At 36.1% G+C, this 23,639-nt stretch overlaps 1 protein-coding gene across 2 annotated transcripts in view; it reads left to right on the top strand.

Moving 5' to 3' along the window:
- LAMA2 (laminin subunit alpha 2) overlaps positions 1-23,639 on the top strand; it is a 491,338-nt gene that overhangs the window by 155,675 nt on the left and 312,024 nt on the right. For both annotated transcript variants that reach the window (XM_015557822.1, XM_015557823.1), the window contains exon 5: positions 22,831-23,010. In XM_015557822.1, coding sequence (XP_015413308.1) covers positions 22,831-23,010 — 180 coding nt within the window. The remainder of the gene's footprint in view (positions 1-22,830; positions 23,011-23,639) is intronic.

Raw genomic sequence — 23,639 nt, forward strand, 5'->3', positions numbered from 1 at the left:
GGTTTATTGTGAGACCAAACAAAATACTGTATGTACATATACTATAGATTCTAAAGCAATCTACAAATACACAATATCCACACATACTTGCCACAGGGGAAAGACATATGTCCAATTAATGCACAAGTTAGACCAAACTATTTTGGTGCATTCAAAAAAACACAATGAAATTTAAATATGCAAAAATCGATTCTCTTTCTTTTTCTCAATCCTTAAGAATCTCTACATAAGAGAGATAACATGGACACAGTAAAGTAAGGGCAAAAATTGAGTTTTAAATGTTTCGGAATTTCTGAGCACAATTAGTAAAAATCCATAATGTAACCATTTGTAAAATTTTTAAAATTTGTCAAAGAAAAGTGAAGTAAAACAGATAAGTTTTGCTCTGTAGGACATTGTCATGCAGAAAAATTGGCAAGATTGGACTAATACAGTTCTGGATTTACAGGGTATTATGAGGATCATTCTGACTTAAAAATGTATAATTATTTTGTAAATAAAAATACTATGGGATTTCAGATTAAAAACTCAAGAAAAGTGAAATAGTTTTACGATGTTTACTAAATATATTATGATTATTATGCCATAAAGTATCTGGATTTTAAATATGACCTTTATGGCCTGAGAAGTCAGACCTTTCTCTCACAGATGACTTCCTTTTTGTCCCCAGTGCTATTTTGTTTAAAGGCCTATTTATCCTCCATTAAGTGATCTTTCTAAAGCTTTTCAGCATGTCTCTTCCAATTGCATTAAAATATCTTTAAGGAAATTAGTATCCTCAAGAGTCGGCACAGTCTTTTGCTATTGCATTTGCTATGATTTTGAGTGAAGGCAAAATATACAGGAAAATCTAGAAGTGAGCACTCTAGATAATTCCAAATGCACCTAATGTCTTCTCATGCTGCTCCCTTATTGCCTTTAATAAAAAATAGCTTCTGAGTGGCAAGAGTATTTTAAGACACATGAATCAGTATGCCCCTTCAGCTGGATTTCTCAAGGAGACTTTTCAAATGCAGAAATGATTAACAGTATCTGAAGCGAAACTGCACAGACTGTGTGGTATGGTCATAGTGGGTGGGAATGCCTGTTAGTCTAGAGGCCCCTGCTGTGTGCAAGACAGACACCGCCCTCCCCATTGTCCCTCGCCCATGGTGGGCCTGAAGTGGATTTTCAGAAATAATTACCTACAGAGCACTTATAAAAGCTAATGAATTATCTTCTTCACTGTGTTTCTTTCATTTTTATGGAAGTCTGTCTACTAGGCTGTAAATTGGGAGATTTACCAATTTAATTAAAAAAATAACTATTTCTTTGAAGACCTCAGTCTTCTGCAATTGCACTTCCAATTTTTATTTCACACCCTGTTGATGCTATTCTTTACCATGTACTTTTAGTTAACTTGAGTATTTTAATTTAGCACAACTCAGCTCCGTCAATTAACAACTCTTCGTTCTAATTTTACCTTCTATGTATTTTTAGTGGTGTGTCTGCTATTCCAAAGATCTCCTTGAACATTATACACATTAGAACTGGCAGAGCCTCTTGACACCTCGAGTAAAAGCTGGAAGCTCTGGAAGGAGGTGCTAATAAATAACCTCAAATCCGGAAATTGTATGCTTTGAAAAACAAAATCATCCTGTTAGTGAAGCTAGAGTAAACTTCCTAATACCATTATTAATCGGTTTTAAAGAGATATATCCTGAAAACTATGGGAAAGGCTGCTGTAGATCAAAGAAATTACAAGGCAGCAGCAAATTGTAAACAATATATTTTGAAATTATACTTAAAATTACCCACAGTCAATTTTCTAAGGCATTGAACTATTAAATATTTTTGAGTTACCTAAAATCTCAAATTGTCCCTGAGGTAATCACTTCAGTTGAAATAAAGGTATCTGCTGCTTCCCATGAAAAAAAAATCAAAATTTGTGAATATTATTATGTTTATTGAAAAATTATAGCCAAAACCGGTTTGGCTCAGTGGATAGAGTGTCGACCTGCAGACTGAAAGGTCCCAGGTTCGATTCCGGTCAAGGGCATGTGCCTGGGTTGCGGGCACATCCCCAGTAGGAGATGTGCAAGAGGCAGCTGATCGATGTTTCTCTCTCATCGATGTTTCTAACTCTCTATCCCTCTCCCTTCCTCTCTGTAAAAAATCAATAAAATATATTATTAAAAAAAGAAAAATTATGGTTCACCTTCAAAATGATGTGCAAAAAGATCACTAACTGTTTTAGGATTTCCTTAAGACTTATAATAAGCAGAAGTTACAGGTCCCGAAACCTGTTAATCTTTCTTTGAATATGTATTTAAATGGCCTGTGACAATTTTAAAATTCTATGTAAATCTTTCATCATGTTATCGATGATAGTGGAGTTCTTGGGGTACCAAGAGGAAAAGAATGTTCTGAGGGTCCCACAGGAGGATGGGGTTTCGTGAAAAGCTTTATGGATGGTGTAAAATTAAGGGGGTTCCCCTCAAAGGTCCCATCTCTGTCCGTTGCCATGGAAGAAGTCCATTCTTGTCTTCAGTAGCACCAGAATTAAGGCCACTACCAGAGTTTCTGCTTCATATTGAAGTGCAGTCCAGTCCAGCATCTGGCTAGCTTAGCTTGTGTTCCCAGCTGCTGTCCATTGTGTGTGGGTCCACATGGCCGTGGACCATGTGGCTGCTTAACGCCACGTGGCTGTTGAGGGAGAATAGGCGAGGGCACCAATGAGTGCAGGTCACAAGAGCAAGAGGAAACAAGAGTGAGTAAGAGCCAGAAAGCTTCTTTGTCTGGGGTTTTAAACAAGAGCTTAAACAATGCACTTTTCAGATTTTGCGCACTTCTGATGGGGTCCACCCCGGAGCCAATCCATTGCTCCCCAGGTGAGACTGGCAGGCAAGCACTTTCCCTGCCCCATCTCGACTTCTACTGTGCTGTGTCTGTCGCCCCCCAACAATCTAGCACTAGATGGGAGAAGGGAGGAGTGTTAATCCTCTTGGAGGAAGAACGCTGTGTGAAGCTGTAGCTTCCTGGTGAAGCTTCCCAGGTGACCATGCTCACATTGTCTGATTCCTTTTTGCTGCCTTTCTTTTATTAATATTAACTGGCTAGTTATGATGATAACAACATCAATTGATGATTTATAACTGGTTAACAGAGTATTTTTCTAACCACACCCATGCAATCAACATTTATAATGTTTTTTGGGGAAAATCATATATCAAAATTTTTTGCTTGTTTGTCAGATACACCTGCCTGAGAGAGCACCACTGTAGAGACCTCTGTGTTTCCCCTGGGCAACTGAATTTCATTGTGGGGAGCTTCAGGGTATAAATGTGCTCATAATCACAAATGCAGCCTTATTAATACATGCGGTCCAAAGTGAAACGCTCAGGGAATTATGACCCAGAATGCCCTCATGCTATTCTTTGCTTCATGCCTTTGGAAGTCTTTGGGAGGCCCTATAGCACTATACAGCACATGGGGAGTCAGGATTGTATATGAAGTTTACCACCTAATTTTTCCCAAATGGTGTTTCCCAAATGGTTGTGTGAATATTTGTAACTTGTGTTGTGATTGAACGATCTCCATGGTTGCCAGACAGGATTTGTGCCCAGCAGTTGTCTGAGGCAGAGCGCATCTCCTGGGGTGGCATGCTCCGGCTCACCCCATAGCGCCACCACATGCCTGCACTGGTGGACTTGAATTCCTGGCTCTGCCAATTACTACTTGCTGCCTCCAGTGCAAGGGCTTTGACCTCTCTGTTCCTGTTTCCCCGTCTGCAAAGAAATGGGGATTATAGTAATACCTTGCTAACACTGACAATTAAATGAAATAAACTATAAAATCAGCATATAAATGCCCATTTTAAAATTATTTCAACTTAAAACCATCTAATTCATGTGTGTGTGTGTGTGTGTGTGTGTGTTTTCTTGAAATAATAGTTACATTTTGGTTAATAGGCCAGATCCAAAAGCATAGGACTAAATTCAGATGACAAACCAGGGCCAATTTTGAAACCAGAGGCACTGATCATCTGTGTTCCAAGCTATGGTTTCCAGGGTGTTTCTAGAGTGAACAGTATTGCAAAGTAGAAATAGCGTCTGCCTGTGAAGCAACAGCAGGTTTGCTTACAGCCTCGGAAGATACAGATGGCGTCTCCCTCCAGAGCAGGGGACAAGCATGCTTACTACCCAGTGTAAAAGATTTGGGTTCTTCACAGCTGTGGTGGTTTGGTGTCAGAGCATAGAAGGGGAAGGTGGAGGCAAGAGAGCAGTTAAGAGGTTTTTAGAGTTTTTCAGGGGATAAATGAGAGTGACTAAGACCACAGTGAAAGCTGTGAAGGTGATGAGAAGACATATAAGTAGAGCCAATAGGATTTCCTGACCAATTGGATCTGCCAGGAGCATTTGCTGATGCATTTCCTTGAGGTGTGAAACAATGAGACAAGTGAAGTATGAGTCTACATTTTTTCTGCCTAAGCAATTGGAAGGATTGGGTTGCCATTAAGTGAGTTGGAGAAGCCTGTGGGTGTAGCAAGTTTTGACAGAGACAAACAGGAGTTCAATTTTAAATGTTAAGTTTGAAATGTTTATTAAACATAGAGGCCCAGTGCGCAAAATCACGCGAGACCCCATACCTGCCGCGCCGGGACCCTAGATCTGCCGTGCCGCGCGAGACCCATCAATGTACCTACTGGTGACCGGTTGTTTGGTCATTACAGTGTTATGGCCACTGGCCTTTTGTAATAGAGATCATAGTGAGATTGAATAGAGAGTATATAGTATTTTAGGGTTCAGATGAAAAATACTGCTTAAAGACATGAATTAGAAAAATTAAAGCCACGAGGCTTCCTGAGATCACCCAGGAAGTACGTAAAGACTAATAAAGAGAAACAGCCCTAGAACTGAGTCTGGAGATACTTGAACCTTTCAAAATTAGATGAGGTAAAACCAGCAAAATCAAAGAGTCAGTTTTGAACAGAGAGGTTTCTGGCAAGAACATGGCAAGCCTTATATATTCTCATTGGGAAATGTGCACTCAGACCTTGATGTGATTTACATAATAAGCAACTAACTATGTGCTAATTCAATCGATTCCTATAAAAACTATAGGAATGTTATTAAATAGTCAATGTCAAGGGAGGAGTCTCCAGGCTTATAAAGAAGGACTTGACCAGAGTTTTCAGGAAAGGCGTGGAGAAACCTAAGCTTGGCTATACATTAAACAAAAGCGAATGAACTAGCATATAAGTTTTATAACCCTAACATTCACATCCCAGATTCTCATATCAGATCTTACACATCAACATAACATATATTTAAGGGTATTTCAAGTTTGATAGTATAAAACGTTCTTGAAATAATATATGAAGGATAAAATCTGAATTTAAAGACTTGCTCTGAAAACTGTTATGTTATAAATTATATAATTAGATTTTTTATTCTGACTTTTATTTGTACTGGTAAACTTTGAATGTTTACAAGTATGACATTTATTTCTAAGTATAATTTCGCTTAGAATATTTTAAAAATTTGGCCAATAAAATAGTTCATATTGAGAAAAATAATGAAGCAACCACCACACCATTCATATTAGATTCCTCTCCACTTTAATGTGCCAAAAGTCAAGAAACATTTTTTTTTTTATGTCAAACTAAGGTGGTGTCTTACATGACGCCAAACATCTGGGTGAAACTGAAAAGTATAGTGTGTCATCAGTGTTGATTATTATCTGGATATTTAATGTCATCAAAAGGATAAATCATAATTGGCTTTTCAATTTGTCAAACAGATGTTCATTAAAACACAAACACAATCGATTTCACAAGCTGGAAGAACATGTAGATGACCCATAATTGTTCTGCTTCTCAAAGTTAAAGACAAACAAAATCTATTAACATAATCCCTTCAATGATGTGTAAAGATAAGGTATATTACTTTATAATTATGAAAATTTACACTAAATCTATAATATCTTGAAATTTATTTAACTTGTGTTTTAATGATACTAATGATTGAAAACAACAGCAGTCAGAATTATAAGTTATATTTAAGATTCAAGCATATTATTTTACACAGTTTTTAAAGATATGTCTTCTTTTGTAAGCGACATTGACATGGTGAATGACTGTCTTCAGTAGATAAAAGGATTTAACTTTATAACGAGTGAAAAGATTCTTAAAGCAATTTATTTTTTGCTATCAGTTCCCTTCTCAAATATTTAATATGTCCCATCTTGTAGTTGATTCTTACGGAATACTGAACTTAAAGGAGACTAGGATAAAGTGGGTGGGCAAGCTCTGCTATCTGTACCTGCCTCTGTTTCCAGTTTGAATTTTTTTATTTATATGCTGATCTTTAATTTTCATGACCTCTTTTTCCCCCAAACATTTTTTTTAAAATAGTCTTCCTCCTACCACTTAAAAATGTTTCAGGAATAATGAAAAAAACACAAGAAATATTAAAAAGGTTGAAGAAAAGGCAATATTGTTCTTCTACTCAGAGCACCCCAAAATAATGACTATGAAAAGGCACACTCATGTGGATGTGTAAAGTCTGGAATGCTTGTTTTAAAATTGCTCACTAGTTAACATGCTTATTTATATTTTTACTTCGAGAAAACAACATTGTGGGTGGTATACTAGTATGTGTATTCTGTACAGATTGTATAAATTGATGATGACAATGTTTATGCCATTAGAGAATGTTTTCCTCTCTCTTTATCAGTACCATCGTGTCTTTTAAATATACCACTGGAAGAAAATAGGAAGATATAGATGTGAGGGAAGCGATTCAGGTAAAAATAAGGTGATTAGTTAAAACTGAGAGTAATTTAAATTTTATTTTAAAAAATAGCATAGGTTGGAGACCCAATAAAGTGATTTTAGAGAATCAGGGGTATAGATGTAGCAGTTAAGAGAAAGGATTATTTCAGCTGAAGGTCCACTACTGGAGGACAGGAAGGTCGTGAGACAGACCAGTGAAAGTGCTTCCTTATGATAGGGAAGAAAGGGTTATGAACAGAAAAAAAGATATATTATCAGGAATGAAGTTAAAGAAGGGGCTGAATATTGATCAGATTTTCAGAAAAACATACAAACAAACCCCAGTCTATACTAATGCTAGGCATAGGCCTTAGAGTTTTCAAAACCAACTTTCTAAGGATGTACCCCTGTTCAGTGTGTATAATGGTAAGTTTTGGAACATGGCTATTATGGTCTCTAGCCCTGTGCTATCGCAGCGTGAAATGATTGGGTTAAAATGTCTGTACATCATCTTTGCATCTAGGTAATCAGCCTATGAGATGTCTATAAGTAGGATTTCAGAGACTATTTCCTGTCTTTCTCAAAGGACTGCCATACCTAGCTATCTGATGGGGAACCCCCTCTTATTGAGTCCGTGTCTTTAATTAGCACCATATCAGACTGAAAGATGCGGAAGACTGCAGGATGCTGATAGTGGTAGGACATGAGAGGCCTAGAGAAAAACTACAGGGCATCCTAAGATGAGAGAGAAAAGGTGATTTTAGAAATTAGAGAGATTAGAAACATTGCATTCTGGCCAGTAAATATTCACTGGACTTACAGTGTATCTTTTTTTTTTTTCAAGGAAACAAGTTCACGGCTATTATAAAAGCATAGATACTAGTAATCACAACATATGCTTTTAAAAATATTTTATAGGTGTTATTATTATAAACTGTTTCAAAATAGACATTATTGTTAGCATCTTATTTTTAAAATAAATGTCATGAGAGGGAAGAAGAAATGAAACAGTTTTGTTGCCGTTTCTCATTGGAACCAGTTTAAAATGAAAACAAACCAACCAAGAAACTCGTAAGCCCAACAGCAACATTCATAGCAATTTTCCTAATTTAACTCCTTTTCTTTTTGCTAAGGAGGAACAGTTGTATTTTTGTCATTAATGAAAAAGGGAACAGTGCCTAAACAGCCCATTATAAATTCTTCTGGGAAAGCATATTACAAATAATTGAAAACAAACCTGATTCTGTGAACTTGGCAGCAAATGTATAACAGCAAGCAATTTAGCCCCGGCCCCTGGATGACTGATCAAATGTTTTATTTCCTTTACCTTTCACTCACGCTGTGCTTGTCAAGAGGAAAGGGAAAGGGGAATGTGGGGAAACAAAATCCACTTCAGACAAGTAACTTGCGATAACGATCAATGACTTCCAATCAGCTGCTTATTTATTTTCCCCAAGTTTTCGCGTTTCTAAATATTTGGTATGTGCCTGGGTGCCTGCGCAAAATGAGGCCTTGAATCTCAGCATGTCCCTCACTCCCCCACCTCCCGCCAGCTAATCAACAACACAAGCTGTAACTGAGCTTCTTTGAGGGCACGGCTTTGCAGCTTCCTGTGGTCAGTTAGTAGTGTGGTCCAGCAAAGGAGCAAGAACACTGTGTACTCAGTAAATCGGCAGGAATCATCGTCTTCTGTGGTGTGGGAGGAGAGGTCCCTGGGTGACTCTGCTTCTTTGAAGCAACTAGAGATCGGCTGGTGCCGTACAGATGTCAGGGGCGTGTAGAGCTAACATCCTACAAACCTAATAAATAAATGATTGTGATCCAACTCTGTACAGAAGAATGCAGGAAGCTGACCTTAGGATACTATTCACGTGGATCACATTTGCTGTTGTCACATAAAGCATGTGAAATTAACACTGAACCTCAAGGAAACACTTCCTTGAAATTTGATATTTTTTAATGTTATTTAGCCATCAGTGTACATCAAGCAATACGCTTGCAAGCCTGGTGACTCAAAAGAAAAAAAAATCTAAGTATGAAGTTAGATTTATAGCTAGTCCCATCCCACATCACATTTTTTTTAAAAAATTTAATTTATTAGGGTGACATTCTTTAATAAAAATATACAGGTTTCAAGTGAACAAAATCTATAATACAAACTACTGTCCAGATGTCAGTTCCTCAACATCCTCTTCCTGCAGCCCTGTGTTGGCATTTGGTCACTTACTCTGTCCTTAGTTCCAAAGACTGTCATGTCAGGGAATGGGAATATAGACCACCCCCAGAGCAACAGCCCCAACACAGAGCTGGAGAGCACTTGAGCCAGGAACTCCTCTTAATTGTTGCATCTCTTAATTGTTTGTGTGAAAATGAACAGGAACTAGAAGGTAAAATCCAGCCACAGGTCCTTCTTTCCTGATGGATAGTCTCCCACTGATGTTCAACCTTCAAAACATTTCCAGAATCACCTCCCCATTGTGGGTGGGAACTTTGTTACTGCTACTTCTGTCTTCTGAGGCTGTTCAGGTTGGTAGTAGGTAACTATTGTCAAGGGTGCAGCACATCTTGCTCAGCAGGGAAACACACAACCATTTGTAATCGTTTCCTTGCTCTCTCAAGAATAATAATAATAACAATAGCTAACACAGTATTTTTCCTGTGTGCTAGGCATTATTCTATTCAGTTCATGTGAATTATTTCTTTTAATCCAGCAAATGGCTTGATAAAGTAAGTTGTTAGTTGTCTTTTACAGAGGAAACTGAGGCATGGAGAGATGAAGTAAATTGCTAAATTCACACAAAGAGTAAGAGGCAGAATTTGAACCCAGGTAGTCTGTCTCTAACATGTATGATCTTAAACTGTAATTAACAAGTACACACATACATGCACACAGTTGTATAAAGGATCAGGCACAGGATTAGCCCAAATTAGAAAAGCATATGTGTATGAACATCTTTGCAATCTTACACACAGACCCATTGCTGCTACTCAGATGTACGAACCCACTGAAATGAAAATTCCTCAGTTATGGGAATTAAAATTTTATTCTCGAAAAAAACCCACATTTTTTATTTATTGATTTATTCTTTGTACAATGAAAAAAATCTTAAGTCCGGAGAGGTAATATCTATAGTTTGCTTTTACAAAACTAGGTTAGAGGCTATATTTATAGTAATGGAACACATGATTTCACTTGAAAGCATAGAAACTTGATCAACCTTGGATGTACAATTTCATTCTAAAGATGAAATGAAATAGAGCAGGATAAGAATGAAAAAATAAGAGGTGACTGGAGAACAAGTAAAGGTATGGAAGGAAACACCAAAAAAATTAAACATAAAAGACAAAAAAATGAGAAAGGTGGCAAAAGAAGGGAAAGTTCAGAGAATGAGGCTGTCCTTATATTGGTGAGAGTAGGGAGTCAGGAAACATCTGCCAAAAGGTAAGGATGTGTGGGTAGTCAGCATGGGGACTCTAGTTTGCATACACATATGTTAGGGATATTAGAAATGCAGGTAGCCCAGGAACATGCTCAATCATGAGGACCTTGTGTCTAAGAATTAGTATGCCTTCATAATTTAAAATATCTGACATCTTGTTTAAAGTTGAACCTTTGTGAAAATTAAATTAGTTTAGCTTGCCAATGGCCATCCCCAAATGCTATTCTACATAAATGAGAGAAAATCAAGACAATATATTTATCCAGATTTTTATTATGTACTTACAACACTCATACACACACACACACACACACACACACACACACACACGAGTTTTTCTCTGAGGAAACTTTGAGTCAGGGAATGAGAAGGAGAGACTGATTTGTTCCAATCTAATGACACAGGATCTGGCACTGTATTTAGATCTCATGCTCCAAGATTTTATTTTAATTTTAAACAAGTGTTCCCACATGGGGACTAAAAACAAAACAGGAAAATGTTGCTTAAGTTTTCCTTTGTGCTGTTGTCATGTCTTTCAAGTGTACTGATCATTCTGTCCTACCACGGTAGCTCATTATACTCTCAGTTGCTTTTATTCTTATTTGAGACTGAGGAAGCGCATGTTAGTTTCACAGATATTTATTTTTGGTATTAATGTATTGTTTCCCTCTCTCCCTATAATCTGAGGTTTTAGTACTTCCTTTAAAATTGATTTTTAAAGAGAGAAAGAAAGAGAGATTTATTGTTCCACTTACTTATGCATTCATTGGTTGATTCTTGTATGTGCCCTGATCAGAGATTGAACCTACAACCTTAGCATCTAGGGGCAATGCTCTAACCAACTGAGCTACCCAGCCAGGGCCTAGTACTTTCTTTTTAGTAGAATTTCCCATAAAGTATTAATTAATTTGTTGCACACCAGTGAATTAACTTATTAAATTAATTATTAAACCCGTCATAACCAATTTTGAATATTATGATATTGCTAAGACTTTAGGGATTGTCGGTTCTTTTCATGTTAATTGATGCTTTAGCCTTCTTGGACATGTTCCAGTTCTGGTTTTGATCAATGTAGAGCTTTGCTTCTATTTATATGGAAGATCTCTACTGGTATGGATCAATGCCAGGGGGTGCTAATCAGGTCTGGGACTCTCTCTTGGCTTAGGGTCACTAAGTAGCCCTCTATGCCAGTGATGGCGAACCTATGACACGCGTGTCAGAGGTAACACGCGAACTCATTTTTTTGGTTGATTTTTCTTTGTTAAATGGCATTTAAATATATAAATAAATAAATATCAAAAATATAAGTCTTTGTTTTACTATGGTTGCAAATATAAAAAAATTTCTATATGTGACATGGCACCAGAGTTAAGTTAGGGTTTTTCAAAATGCTGACATGCTGAGCTCAAAAGGTTCGCCATCACTGCTCTATGCTATAATATGGTTCACACCTGTTCTCAGGGAGCCTAGTCACCATCTGATCTGGTGGTTGGTCCTGTGTGGTGACTTTCAGGCATGTTAAGCAGTTTACCCAAGGAAGTCTAGAATGGATAAAACTAGTAGGATAAATACTGCCCAAATTCATGACTAAAATCCAAGAGCTGGGGAAATCAAACAATATAGATAATTCCAGAGGAGCAACAGCAAGACAATGAAGAAAAACCGAAGTTAAGCTACTGGGGTTAGTTACAGACAAGGATGGAATGGAAGAAAGGCAAAGAAGAGAAGGAAGGGAGGGTACATGGACAAGGTTCTCTCACTAGTGCTGAGCTTCATGATGCAAGAAATCTTCAAGCAGTGCCTAGGTGACCTGCTGTTACTCATTCAACAGATGCCTACTAAAACCCTCTCCTGTGAGGTAGTGTGGTGGTACTGAGCCATGCAGTAAGACTCAAATTGGAACATATCCTAGCTATATGAAGCCATATTTGTTAAAATTTTGTGTGTATCTCTTTTTTAAAAGGAGATAATAACAAGAACCTTATGAGATTATTGTAAGCATGAAATGAGTTAATGATGAATGGTTTCTTTATTTTAAAAACATTTTTATTGATTTCTGAGAGGAAGGGAGAGGGAGAGAGAGATAGAAACATTGATGATGAGAGAGAATCATTGATGGGCTACCTCCTGCATGCCCCACACTGGGGATTGAGCCTGCAACCCAGGCATATGCCCTGACCAGAAGACTAGCCATGACCTCCTGGTTCTTCAGTTGATGCTCAGCCACACCAGCCGGCATTGCTGAATGATTTGGGACACAGAGATCACATGCAAGAGTGTCTAATATCCAATAAGAACACAGTAATAACCACTATTGATTTTATGTGCCACGTCCTGTGTATTGCACAGAAATTTCTGAAATAGCTATGAAGTTGGAATAGATGACTAATGATTCTGTTCTCTTAGTCTGTGCCTGGTTGAGGCACACCCAAAAGAGAATTTGGAACAATGCAAATGTGAGGGGAGTAAGAAAATCTGGTGATTTTCCCTCGTGGTCTATTCTGAAGCTATTTTTCTTAGATTATTTCCTGCTGTGAATTTCAGATGATGTTTATATCCCTATATTATCTTAGGTTGACAGCACAAAGATTTAGAAATGACATCTGCATTTGATAAAATTTATATGAGAAGCTCCCAAAAGAGATTGAGAAAACCTATTTTGACAACACTTCTTTTATCCCTGAAAATATTATATACTTTACCTGGAGAAAGAAAAACATAAGCGATAAATGAAACATTTTCAACTTGGAATACTTCTTAAAATTATCATTTGAAAATAACCTTAAATTTTAAAATAAATTTAAAATGAGCTCCTGTGTGTCAAGGTCCTTTTAGAGAAAAGAAAAGGGAGAGGGGTGATATTTGTATTTAGTAATGATTTTCTCTTTTTAGAAATATCAAGGACTTAGTTATCATTGTTCCTTTTATACATCATGACCAGTGGGAATGATACAAGATTTTCCACTCAATTACGATGGATTACAGGTCACCCATCTGGGCATGTTCTAGATGAGACTAACCTAGGCTCAAGGGGCTTAGAAATAAATGCTTTGCTGATGGCTTTGACTTGTACGAAGCAAGAATTCACCAGAGATTTTTGAAAAGAAAGACCATACCAAGCTTGAGGTGTTGAGAAAATCAAAACCCCTAAAGCATCTATGACTTCACTTCTATTTTTTATCTTTTCAAAAAATAGCCTTTCTATGTGTTAATTTCATAAAAGTTAGAAAGCATGCTTCATGAAATCTGCTGCTGGTACAAAAATAAATAACTTTGATATAAAATGAAAAGAGAGAGAGGGACAAGGATGCTCTTATTTGACCAGGAGAGAAGCTCCACAAATCTTTGAAACACAGTGTTTTAAGTATTTCCACTATGAGAAAAGAAAAAGAAAAACAAAAGGACAAATACTTCAAGAGAACTGATTTTCTTATTACACTGCAATTTATTAATGACTACTGTTTTGACAGTGAAGAATATGTTTAAATATTTTATAGAAGGAAAAACTTTCATTCAGGAATGACAAAGGCAAGAATTATAATTCTAAAGAACAGGAGAAAAACAATCTAAGTTTCAGGGACAATGGAACCATGTGGGTGTCAAAAGTGAAATACCATCTTATACGAGTGTCAAATACCTGTTAAGACTAAGCTCTGGGTAGAGTTGCCAATGATACAGTCCTATTTGTTAAACAGTTCATTAAGTTGATATTTCCTGTATTCTTGGGGTAAGGAAGTTAAGGTCACTTATAGTCCTTGATATTTTATGTATTAAAATACTACTACTAAGCAGATCAGTAAGGAGAAGTTATTTTAGTTGGGTTTGTACACTTCTAATGAGAGTGCAATATTTATTAAGGACTTTTTAAATGAATTCAGTGCATTCTGCATAAAAAAGAATGTATTTCCAGTTCTGGTAAGTAGGAATATTGAGGTATCTGAAAGAATGTATCCATTTATACAAGTATATTGCATTATTTTTATCTTCAGAAATGACTCCACTAGTGTCTGAAATACAAATATTGGGGCTACCAAGATCTCCATAACATGCCCCTTTAATGACTTGAATTATTACAGCTGTAGTGAGATTTAAATAATTATCCTATATAATAAAAGGCTAATATGCAAATCATCCTCTCGGGAGTTCAACCAGGAGACCAGGAGTTCGATTGCTCACTAGGATGTGTGCTAACCACCAGGGGGCAGCATGGAACATGGCGGGTGACTAGTGGCAGTGGTAGGGCGCTGAGGGAGCAAGGGAGGGAGGAGCCGGGGAGGCGTGGAGGTGGGGAGGTGGGGAACCTGATCTGCCCTGATCGCCGGCCAGGCCTAGGGACCCTTCCCATGTATGAATTTCGTGCACTGGGCCTCTAGTGGTAAATAAAATTCATGCCAAAATTATTGTGTGCATCCAATCAATGGAATTGGAAATATAGGTAAAATATATTTAAAAATATACAAAGTTAATTTTTGAATGATATATAAAAATTGGGAATATTGATTGGGGAAAAAAGTTAATTTGCCAGAAGATCTATCACAGCCTATAATATTTGGACACTGATAGTGGTTTATTCATTTAGCAAGTAATTATTGAGAATTTACCATGTACTATTCACTTTATTGAGCATTAAAATATATTATAAATAAGGCAAAGTTTCTATTCTCATTGAACTTACAGTCTAGTAGCAGACACATGCAAGTAAACAGGCTGTGATAATAGAGAAGCTCAGAGAATTCATAGGAAGAACTTCTGGACAGAACATGGACGTATTCATGGAAGGAAGGAATTGGCATCTCAGCTGAGGACTAAACTCTGTGTAAAGTACATCTGTGCAAGTGCAAACAGTGCAGACACAGAAAAGGTGCTTGACAAAGGGGCTCAGAGGTGAGATAAACCATGACACAAAAAGAGGAAGAGCCTGACTGGTTTGGCTCAGTGGATAGAGCATCGGACTGCAGACTAAAGGGTCCCAGGTTTGATTACAGTCAAGGGCACATGCCCTGGTTGGGGGTGTACAGGAGGCAGCCAATCAATGATTCTCTCTCATCATTGATATTTCTCTCTCTCTCTCTCCCTCTTCCTTTCTCTCTGAAATCAATAAAAATATATTTTTTAAAAATGGAAATGAAAATGATTCAGTTACTTGGAATGTACTAGGCATCCAATAAACATTTTTGATTGAATGGGTGACTGATTGATAAATTAATGAATAAAAAATATTAAAGAATGAAGAGTCAGACCAGAGATAAAGCTTTGTATGCATGTGTTTTAAGCCTTCAGAATACTTCATTTTCTGGATGTGCAAAGGAGCAGTATTTGAATTAATAAAAATAATCATAAAAATGACAGCTGTTAGTTTGGAGGAAATAAAATAGAAAGTGTAGGAAAATACAAAGAGAACTTTAATAAACTATGCCTAATATCACTGAAAATAATGGACTGGAAAAATATTGATTCTGTAATACCTGATTTCCTCATGATGGCTTGTAAAATTTATTGGTTAGGGAAATATCTAGTCTGAAATGTTTAAATATTTAACCTGTATTTTAAATGACATAACTTTTATTATTTAATGTATTTTTGTTACTAATGCATTAATATTTAGATATGCATGTATTTTTATATTTGTAAGACTTTTAAAATATTCCATTGATTTGAAAAAGTTTTAAAAATTGCAGTGAAACTTTTCTGATGAGGTAAGGAAGGTTATTTTTCAATAACTATTCTGTTACATATAATAAAACTAATGACAGTTCATAAAGATGATAACATTTGGTAAAAACTTTTTCTTCTAGAAGCAAGGTACTCTGTTAAATAGCCTTATTGGTAGTTATTGTGTTTCCATAGAGTTTAAGAAATTTACTCTATTATTTTAATAAGCTTATTGTTTTTTTTATGAACTCATGCAAATAGTAGTACATCAAATATATAGATTGGACAATGAAATAGCCAGAATATGATTTGCACAAAGAAGGAGCTAACCAATGGGTAAGGTTCACTTTGGTCTGGTTAACAAAATTAATTTGAGTAGTTCTTAAGTTCGAATAAACTGTCTTATAACTGAGAGAACACATTTATGTGCTCTGCTCAGCTGAAAATAGCCTGTCAAAATGGAACATTGGTGTAATAGAGAATAAAGTTAACTAATGTTTAACTAATATTAACATGCAAAGTAGACTTGGATATACGGAAATCATGGACCCAAGCGGTTAATTTCCTAATTTTCTTTAAATAAACTTAACTCAAAATTCTTGGATGGAAAATGATATGAAGGATTACTGACTTTAATTTCATTTTGTGGAAATAACATACTCAGAGAGTTACTCATATAATTACAGAAAAAATCTGATTAACTCTATGAAATAGCTTTTTAAAGTAGAAAGCTAGTTGAATTTGCTAAGTAGTTTGAAATAGATGATAAAGTGAGCATTGCAAATATGGGAGGGTAACATTCTGGTCGAGGGAACCCAAGTTCAAAAGTTCAGAGGTAAAAGCTTATCTGGCATGCTCTAACAAAGATGGCACTCTGGCTGGAGCAGTGTGAGTAAAGGAAAGAGCTTTAAAAGTTGTTTTCTCCTTTGGTAATGTTAGGGGATAGGGCACAGCATGTTGCAGATAACATAGGATCTCATAGTTCATTGTGAAATGTTTGGCTTTTATTGATAGTGAAATAGAAAATCATTGGAAGGTTTTGAGGAAGAGAATGACATGATTGGAGTTATATTTTATAAGTAATATTTAGAGCACTCTGTGAAATAGATACTGACCTCAAGAGAATTTTCAAGTTGATTGTTGAGGCACCAAATGATGAGAGGAGACTGAAAGCTTTTGCTTTCATTAAAAAAATGATGACTTTGTGCAGTTAGCTAATAGTGAATGTGATTATGGCATGGGACTCATGTTGGAAGAAAGTAGCAAAGATTTGAAATGAGGAAAGAGAAAAGTGCTAAAGCAGGATGGCATTTGGACATCAAGAAAACAAAAAAACATGACTGCAGACGAAATATGCAACTTCAATATGGGCAATGAAGATATCAAAATTGTTAAAGATTTTGCTTAACTGGATTTGGTCATCAATTTAAATGAATGCTGCAGCCAAGAGATAGAGAGATGACAGATACTCAGAAAGCCAGCAGTGAAAGAACTAGGAAAGATCACCAAGAGCAAAAATGTGTCTTTAGAGATCATCCATACTCTTGTATTCCCAATTCCTATGTACAGATGCAAAATTTGGACATTGAAGAAGGGAAAAAAAAGATTCTTCTGAAATATGATGTTGGAGCTCTGTGGATACCCTGGATTACCAGGAAGATGAACAAGTATGTCCTCAAGAAAATTGAACCTGAAACTTTGCTAGAGGCAAAAATGACAAAACTGAAGCTGTCCTGCTTGGGCACATCATGAGAAGGCAGGGTTCTTTGGAGAAGACAAGAATTCTGGGGTAAATTGAAGGCAGCAGGAAAAGAGAAACACAACATATGAGATGAATTGAGTCTGTAAAAGCAACCATAGGCCTGGGTCTACATTGTGGACCTCACTTATTCATAGGACCACCAGGAGTCAGAGCCAACCCAACGGCATGTAACACACACTTGAGTTGGAATGGACCTCTTTTGCTGTGGTTCACACTATTTTCATAAAGCTGCTGGTGATCTTTTAAAACTTTTCCATATAATCTATTAACAAGGAATCTCTTTGCAGAAATTACTAAAGATCATCTGGCAAGCAGAAGTAAAAGAACATAGACCAACTTGCAGCATGAGTGAAAGTTGGCTTTTTTGGTGTCCAATATTTTAAATCATTAATATTAAACTTGTGATTTTTATTTTAAGGAATACTGAGACTAAATTGATGGGAACATTTACTAAAAAAAAATTTTTTTAATCTGCTATATTACTAATAGGCCATAGGGAGTTAGCTGTGGTAGCATAAAGACCTGTTCTGATCCTATTGTAGTACCCAGGCAGAGGATGGTGAAAGCTTGGGCTAAGATGGTTTTAGAGAAGTGTTTAGATGCTGGATATATTTTGAAGGTAAAGCCAATAAGATTTTCAGACATTTCAGATATAGGAATAAAGAAAATAAAAACAGTTGAGATGACTTAAAGTTGTTGAGTAGCTGAAAGAATGAAATTATTTAGTGAAATTGGGAAGACTGTTGGGATAAAAAGCAGGAACTCAATTTGAGATCTACATTTGAAATACCTATTAGATAGGCAAATAAATGTAGGCGAGAAGGCAGTTGGTTTCTGCCTTCTGACCTTCAGGGGAGAGATCAGGCCTGGAGACATAGATGTGGGAGACGTAAGTATAGATGGTATTTAAAGCTGTGAGCGCTGATGATATCACTAAGTGAGTAAGTGTAAATAGAACAGAAGAGAACAAAGACTGAACAACATGGCACTCCAATATTAGAGTTAGAGAGGAGAAAGGGTGTTAAGTAGTGAAGGAGATAGACGGAGGAAAACAAGTACAGTGTGGAGTCCTGGAAGTGGATGGAGTGTTCAGTTGTTTCAAATGCTGCTAGTAGATCAGATATGGTGAAGACTAAATAGTCATAATTTGAGGGTTCCTGTTGGTGATAGATAGCCAGTGCCAGAGCCTTTGTGCTGTGCTAGAAACACAATGACAAATTGTTGTGCTGTCCCCTTTTCTTAAGATTCATACAGCTTACCCCCTTTCTCCAAATATTTGATTTTTTCCCTTTTCACACAGAGTAAAATAGAAGTTATTTTGCTCATTTTTCAAAGTTACTCTCTGTCTCTGAAATAATATCATATTAACCATGATTGTATTTAAGAGATTCCCACAATTCTTAATCACTCATTTTTATATACACCTATATATTATTTGGCTGCACCTACATATGTGGATTTTATTGTTTTATCTCCTGGAGACATCTTACTTATAAGTCGTTCTCCATTTTTAATTGGAAAATTTAGAGATTAAAAATTCAAATGGGATTTAAAAGTGCTCTAAGGGAGCACACTATACATACATTGTCAACTCCATCTACTTCCACTACTCAGTTCAAAATTTCTAATACTTATTAATGATTTCTAAGCAGCCTACATTCTCCCATCTATGCACCCATTAAAAAATTATTAGGAGTATAGCTATTTTAGAAATCTAAAACAGTTGTATTAATATAATTAGAAAGACATCATAAGGGACAATTATTCATACTAGAAATCTGATTATTTGCTGCGCAAACCATTTTTAAATTGCATTCTAATTATAGAATAAATTATATAGTAAACAATGCTATAGAGTCACAAATATTTCTCCATCTGCAGTTGGAACATGATTTATATAGTATGCTTATACTAATAAAAACAGCATTATTTGGGTGAATAGAGTGCAATATTGATTTGGTCATTTGGTCATAAACTCATTAGGTACTTTTCCTCTTTATTTTTCTGCAAAACTGATTTCAAAGAAGAGTGTAATTTAAAACTCTACAAGACTGTTTGTTAATCAGGCTGATATTTTCAGTTGGAATGAATTCCTTTGACAGCATGAACGTACACCCACCAAAATGTCTGTAATAGAACTCATTTCAGAAGATTCTAGACTGCCACGGACTTCCCACAGCCTCACAGCAAGGCAGTGGTGGTCTTGAGGACTGACACTTTTCATCTTTTTGAAGATAGACACCCTCCGGTTGTCACCCCACAGGAAACCAGGAAGTATGCTAAGCTATCCAGAGGACTCAGAATTACACAGCATTGTGTCAGTGGAAATATCCTAGCCAATATTATGATTTATTTTGAAGGGGAGTGAAAAAAGAAAAGAAAAAAAAATGATGGAATGAAACTGCTCACAACATGGCCAAACAGCTGGCTGGTTTTATAATCCAAAAACAGCTTGGGACTAACTACACTCACAAGCTCTCTTGGCAGAGTAGCTTGATGAAAATACCAAAGCTGTGAGAAGTGTTCTTTTGCTGAGTCCTTTATGTGGCTATCATATGGTTTATTAACCTAAATGAGAACATGTACACCATTCATTTTAAATTTCCCGTGAGTTTCAAAGAGGAACTTACTGATTTTATGTACAACCACAAATAATGGTTCACCATAGGATAAACACCAAATAAACCTTAATAATTTTCAGAAACTTTAATCCTAGGCATGCAGTGATTTCCTCCTTTCTTTCAAACAGCATTTTTAGGAGCACTCAAGGGAGAGCTTGATGAGACAGAAATTAAGCATGAATCCAAGGGCACTGGTGATTTTTCAGATGCCAAAATTAATCTCTAAGGGGAACTAATTTAATTGCTTCATGTATCTTTTTATTCATCCTTTTAACATTTAATTGATACCTGCTTAAGTAATAGAGACTACTTAAACACATTTCTGGTTTACCCACTGGATGCCAGAAATGTGGAATATACAAGATCCACTTTACTCTTTTAGGTTTTTTTTACATTAGAGAGAAAGTATCCAGTATTTTCAGATTCAGTATATTTAGCAGATCTTGAATTCTATCATCTTCAAATGTAGTAAATGAATTTATTTTTTACTACGTATCCAAGGTAGACTCAATTAGCTGGGACATTTCATATTTTTATCATGAGGCATTTTGAGCGTATGCTTTGTGACATCAGAATTAGTTTCTCATCTCAGAGCTTGCTATATTTATTTCTCTAGTGACTCAGTAGTTTATTGGCAGTCAGTTTGTAAATGCTCTCGGAGATTATCTAAATGTAGGATGTTCAGAATGGAAACACATACCATTGCCTCTCCTGTCAAAAAATGTAATTAACACACATGATATATGATCTTGCAAAAGTGGGTGAAAATTCCAGTGATGACCTCAAGTCACAATTTCCAAGTACATGCGTGGACTGCCGTGTTCCTGGACAGCTTCCGGCCCAGCACATGACTCCTTTCTTCTTACATTTCTGTCTCTTTAGCCTCCTGTGCATGCATGCACATGCTTGAGGGTGGGGTAGTGGGGAGGGGGTGATTCAGTCCAAAACCTACCACTCAATTAATTTTATTTAAAAAGTTTGATTTGATGTAATTTATTGCATAGGTAATAATGCATTTACAAAGTACAAAAAGTGAAAGTACTTTTTCCTATTAGTATATTGAGTTACCTCATTCTTTTCTATGGTGCAATAATTCAGTAGGTAGATATATTATTTATTTAACCAGTTGCCCATTGATGGATATTAGGTTAAAAATTGTATGCATTTGTAATTTTTTAAAAATATATTTTTATTGATTTCAGAGAGATAGAGAGAGAGAGAGAGAGAGAGAGAACATCAGTGATCAGAGAGAATCATTGATTGGCTGTCTCCTGCAGGCCCCACACTGGGGATCAAGCCGGCAACCCAGGCATATGTCCTGAACGGGAATCGAACAATGACCTCCTGGTTCATAGGTCTACAATCAACCACTGAGCTTCGATGGCTGAGCTGCACTTGTTATTTTGATAATTATTGATAAACTCACTTTCATAAGGATTTATGTCATTTTGCACTCTCACTTGTAAGTGTATAAAAATGCTTATACCTCTTCAGTCTTGCCATCAGGGAGTATTATCAATATTTTGGGGTTTTGACCATCTGAAAAAAAATGGAAAAAGTTTATTATTGTGGTTTTAATGAATAGTTCTCTTTTAAATAGTGGGTGAGGTTCACTATCTTCTCAAAAGTTTAACAGCCATTTTTAATTTCCTTGAATAGTTTCCTTGTATCTTTTCTCTGCTTTTTGTGTTACGTTGTTGGTCTTTTTCTTGTTGGTTTATAGGAGTTCTTTAGGTATGAGGGTAAAGAATTCCTTTATCTGTAATAGGAGTTCTTTTTATCTTACCAAACTGGTTTATTTCTCATTAAAATGTTCTGCTCTTGTGAAATGCTTGTGAGAGCATGTGGGATTCATGCACCTTTGAAAGATAGTTTCTTTGCAATTTCTCTATTTTGATTTTATTAGATTTTATTTGTTTTAATGTCAATTGTGCTAAATTATTTTCCTAACAAATCTACCATTCCAATCAGGTTTTCAAGTACTTTCATAGACTGAGTTATACTACTGATTGTATTGATCTAGTTACTAAAAAAACCAACAACAAATGAACAACTGATTGAAATCTCTTACTATGCTTGTAGATTTGTCTAGTTTTCCTTGCAGTGTGTCATTCCTTTGCTCTCTATATGCTAAGGCTCTATAAATAGATACTTTCAACTTTAGAATGATTTTAAGTACTTGATAAGTTTCTGTTTTTGTCTATTTTGTAGTTGTTTTTTTTAAACCAAGTTTTTTTTGGTTTTTCACTGTGTACCAGATTCTTAAATAATTTCAGGACACAATAATTTTCAGATAAAAATTAGTGATTTAAAAATTTATGGAATCCCTAAGAAGGTCAAGTAGATGCAATGCCTTGGAATAGAGGATTATGGGTAATTGCAATATATAGAGAACACCTAAAATATAAACAAATATATTGCATATACATGTGTTTAAAGGTCCATAAAATCCCCCAATTACTTTATTTCAGTAAACATGAAGCTGCATCTGCCTAATTAATTAGGAGTAGAGAGCTTATCTTGATTTTCCAAAAGAAAAAAAAAAACCAGATATTTAGTATTTAGTGAGCTTAATTGTTAATTTTTTTCCACATGGTGTAGATTCACATCTCTCTGATCAACGGGAGACCAAGTGCGGATGACCCTTCTCCTGAACTGCTAGAATTCACCTCTGCCCGCTATATTCGCCTGCGGTTTCAGAGGATCCGCACCTTGAATGCCGATTTGATGATGTTTGCTCACAAAGACCCAAGGGAAATTGACCCCATTGTCACACGGAGGGTAAGTTATGATGGACCATATTGTAGGCTGTGACTGATATTGCACCCTCCTTTTTAATCTTCTGTTAAATAATTTTAAAATATATCTTTCCATGATTTGTAGCAGTGGTTATCAAAGACTTTAAAATTTGGTAGGCCTTTTGTTCAAATCTAAGCTTAGCTACTTGTTTGATGTGTAATATTTATCAAAGTTTTTAACATGTTTAAACTTTGATCCCCTCTTTTGCAAAATGAAGATCATAATGCCTAATTCATATTCTGATTTTTGAGAACTAAGTTTTGTCACTTTGGGTGATCAGCACTGTTATAATTGGTTTTGGGGAGTTACTGTAGGAAATTGAAACATTTTTGGCTGCAATCAACACTAAGAAATACATTTTATAACATGACTAATACACACACACACACACACACACACACACACACACACATACTGCAATAAATCATAAACCTTAACATGCACAGAAGCAATTGTTGATATTGTGAAAATTTAGGGGGTCTAGGCTGAGTTGAGAAACTGCATTTCTATCAAGTTCCCAGTAATGTCAGTGCTGCTGGCCTGTGCACCATTTTGTCCAATTAAATAATTTAGTTTTATGCTTTATTAATAAATCAAAAGCCATAGTTTTA

Source organism: Myotis davidii, unplaced genomic scaffold (genome assembly GCF_000327345.1).
Source record: "Myotis davidii unplaced genomic scaffold, ASM32734v1 scaffold147, whole genome shotgun sequence".
Lineage (NCBI taxonomy): Eukaryota > Metazoa > Chordata > Mammalia > Chiroptera > Vespertilionidae > Myotis > Myotis davidii.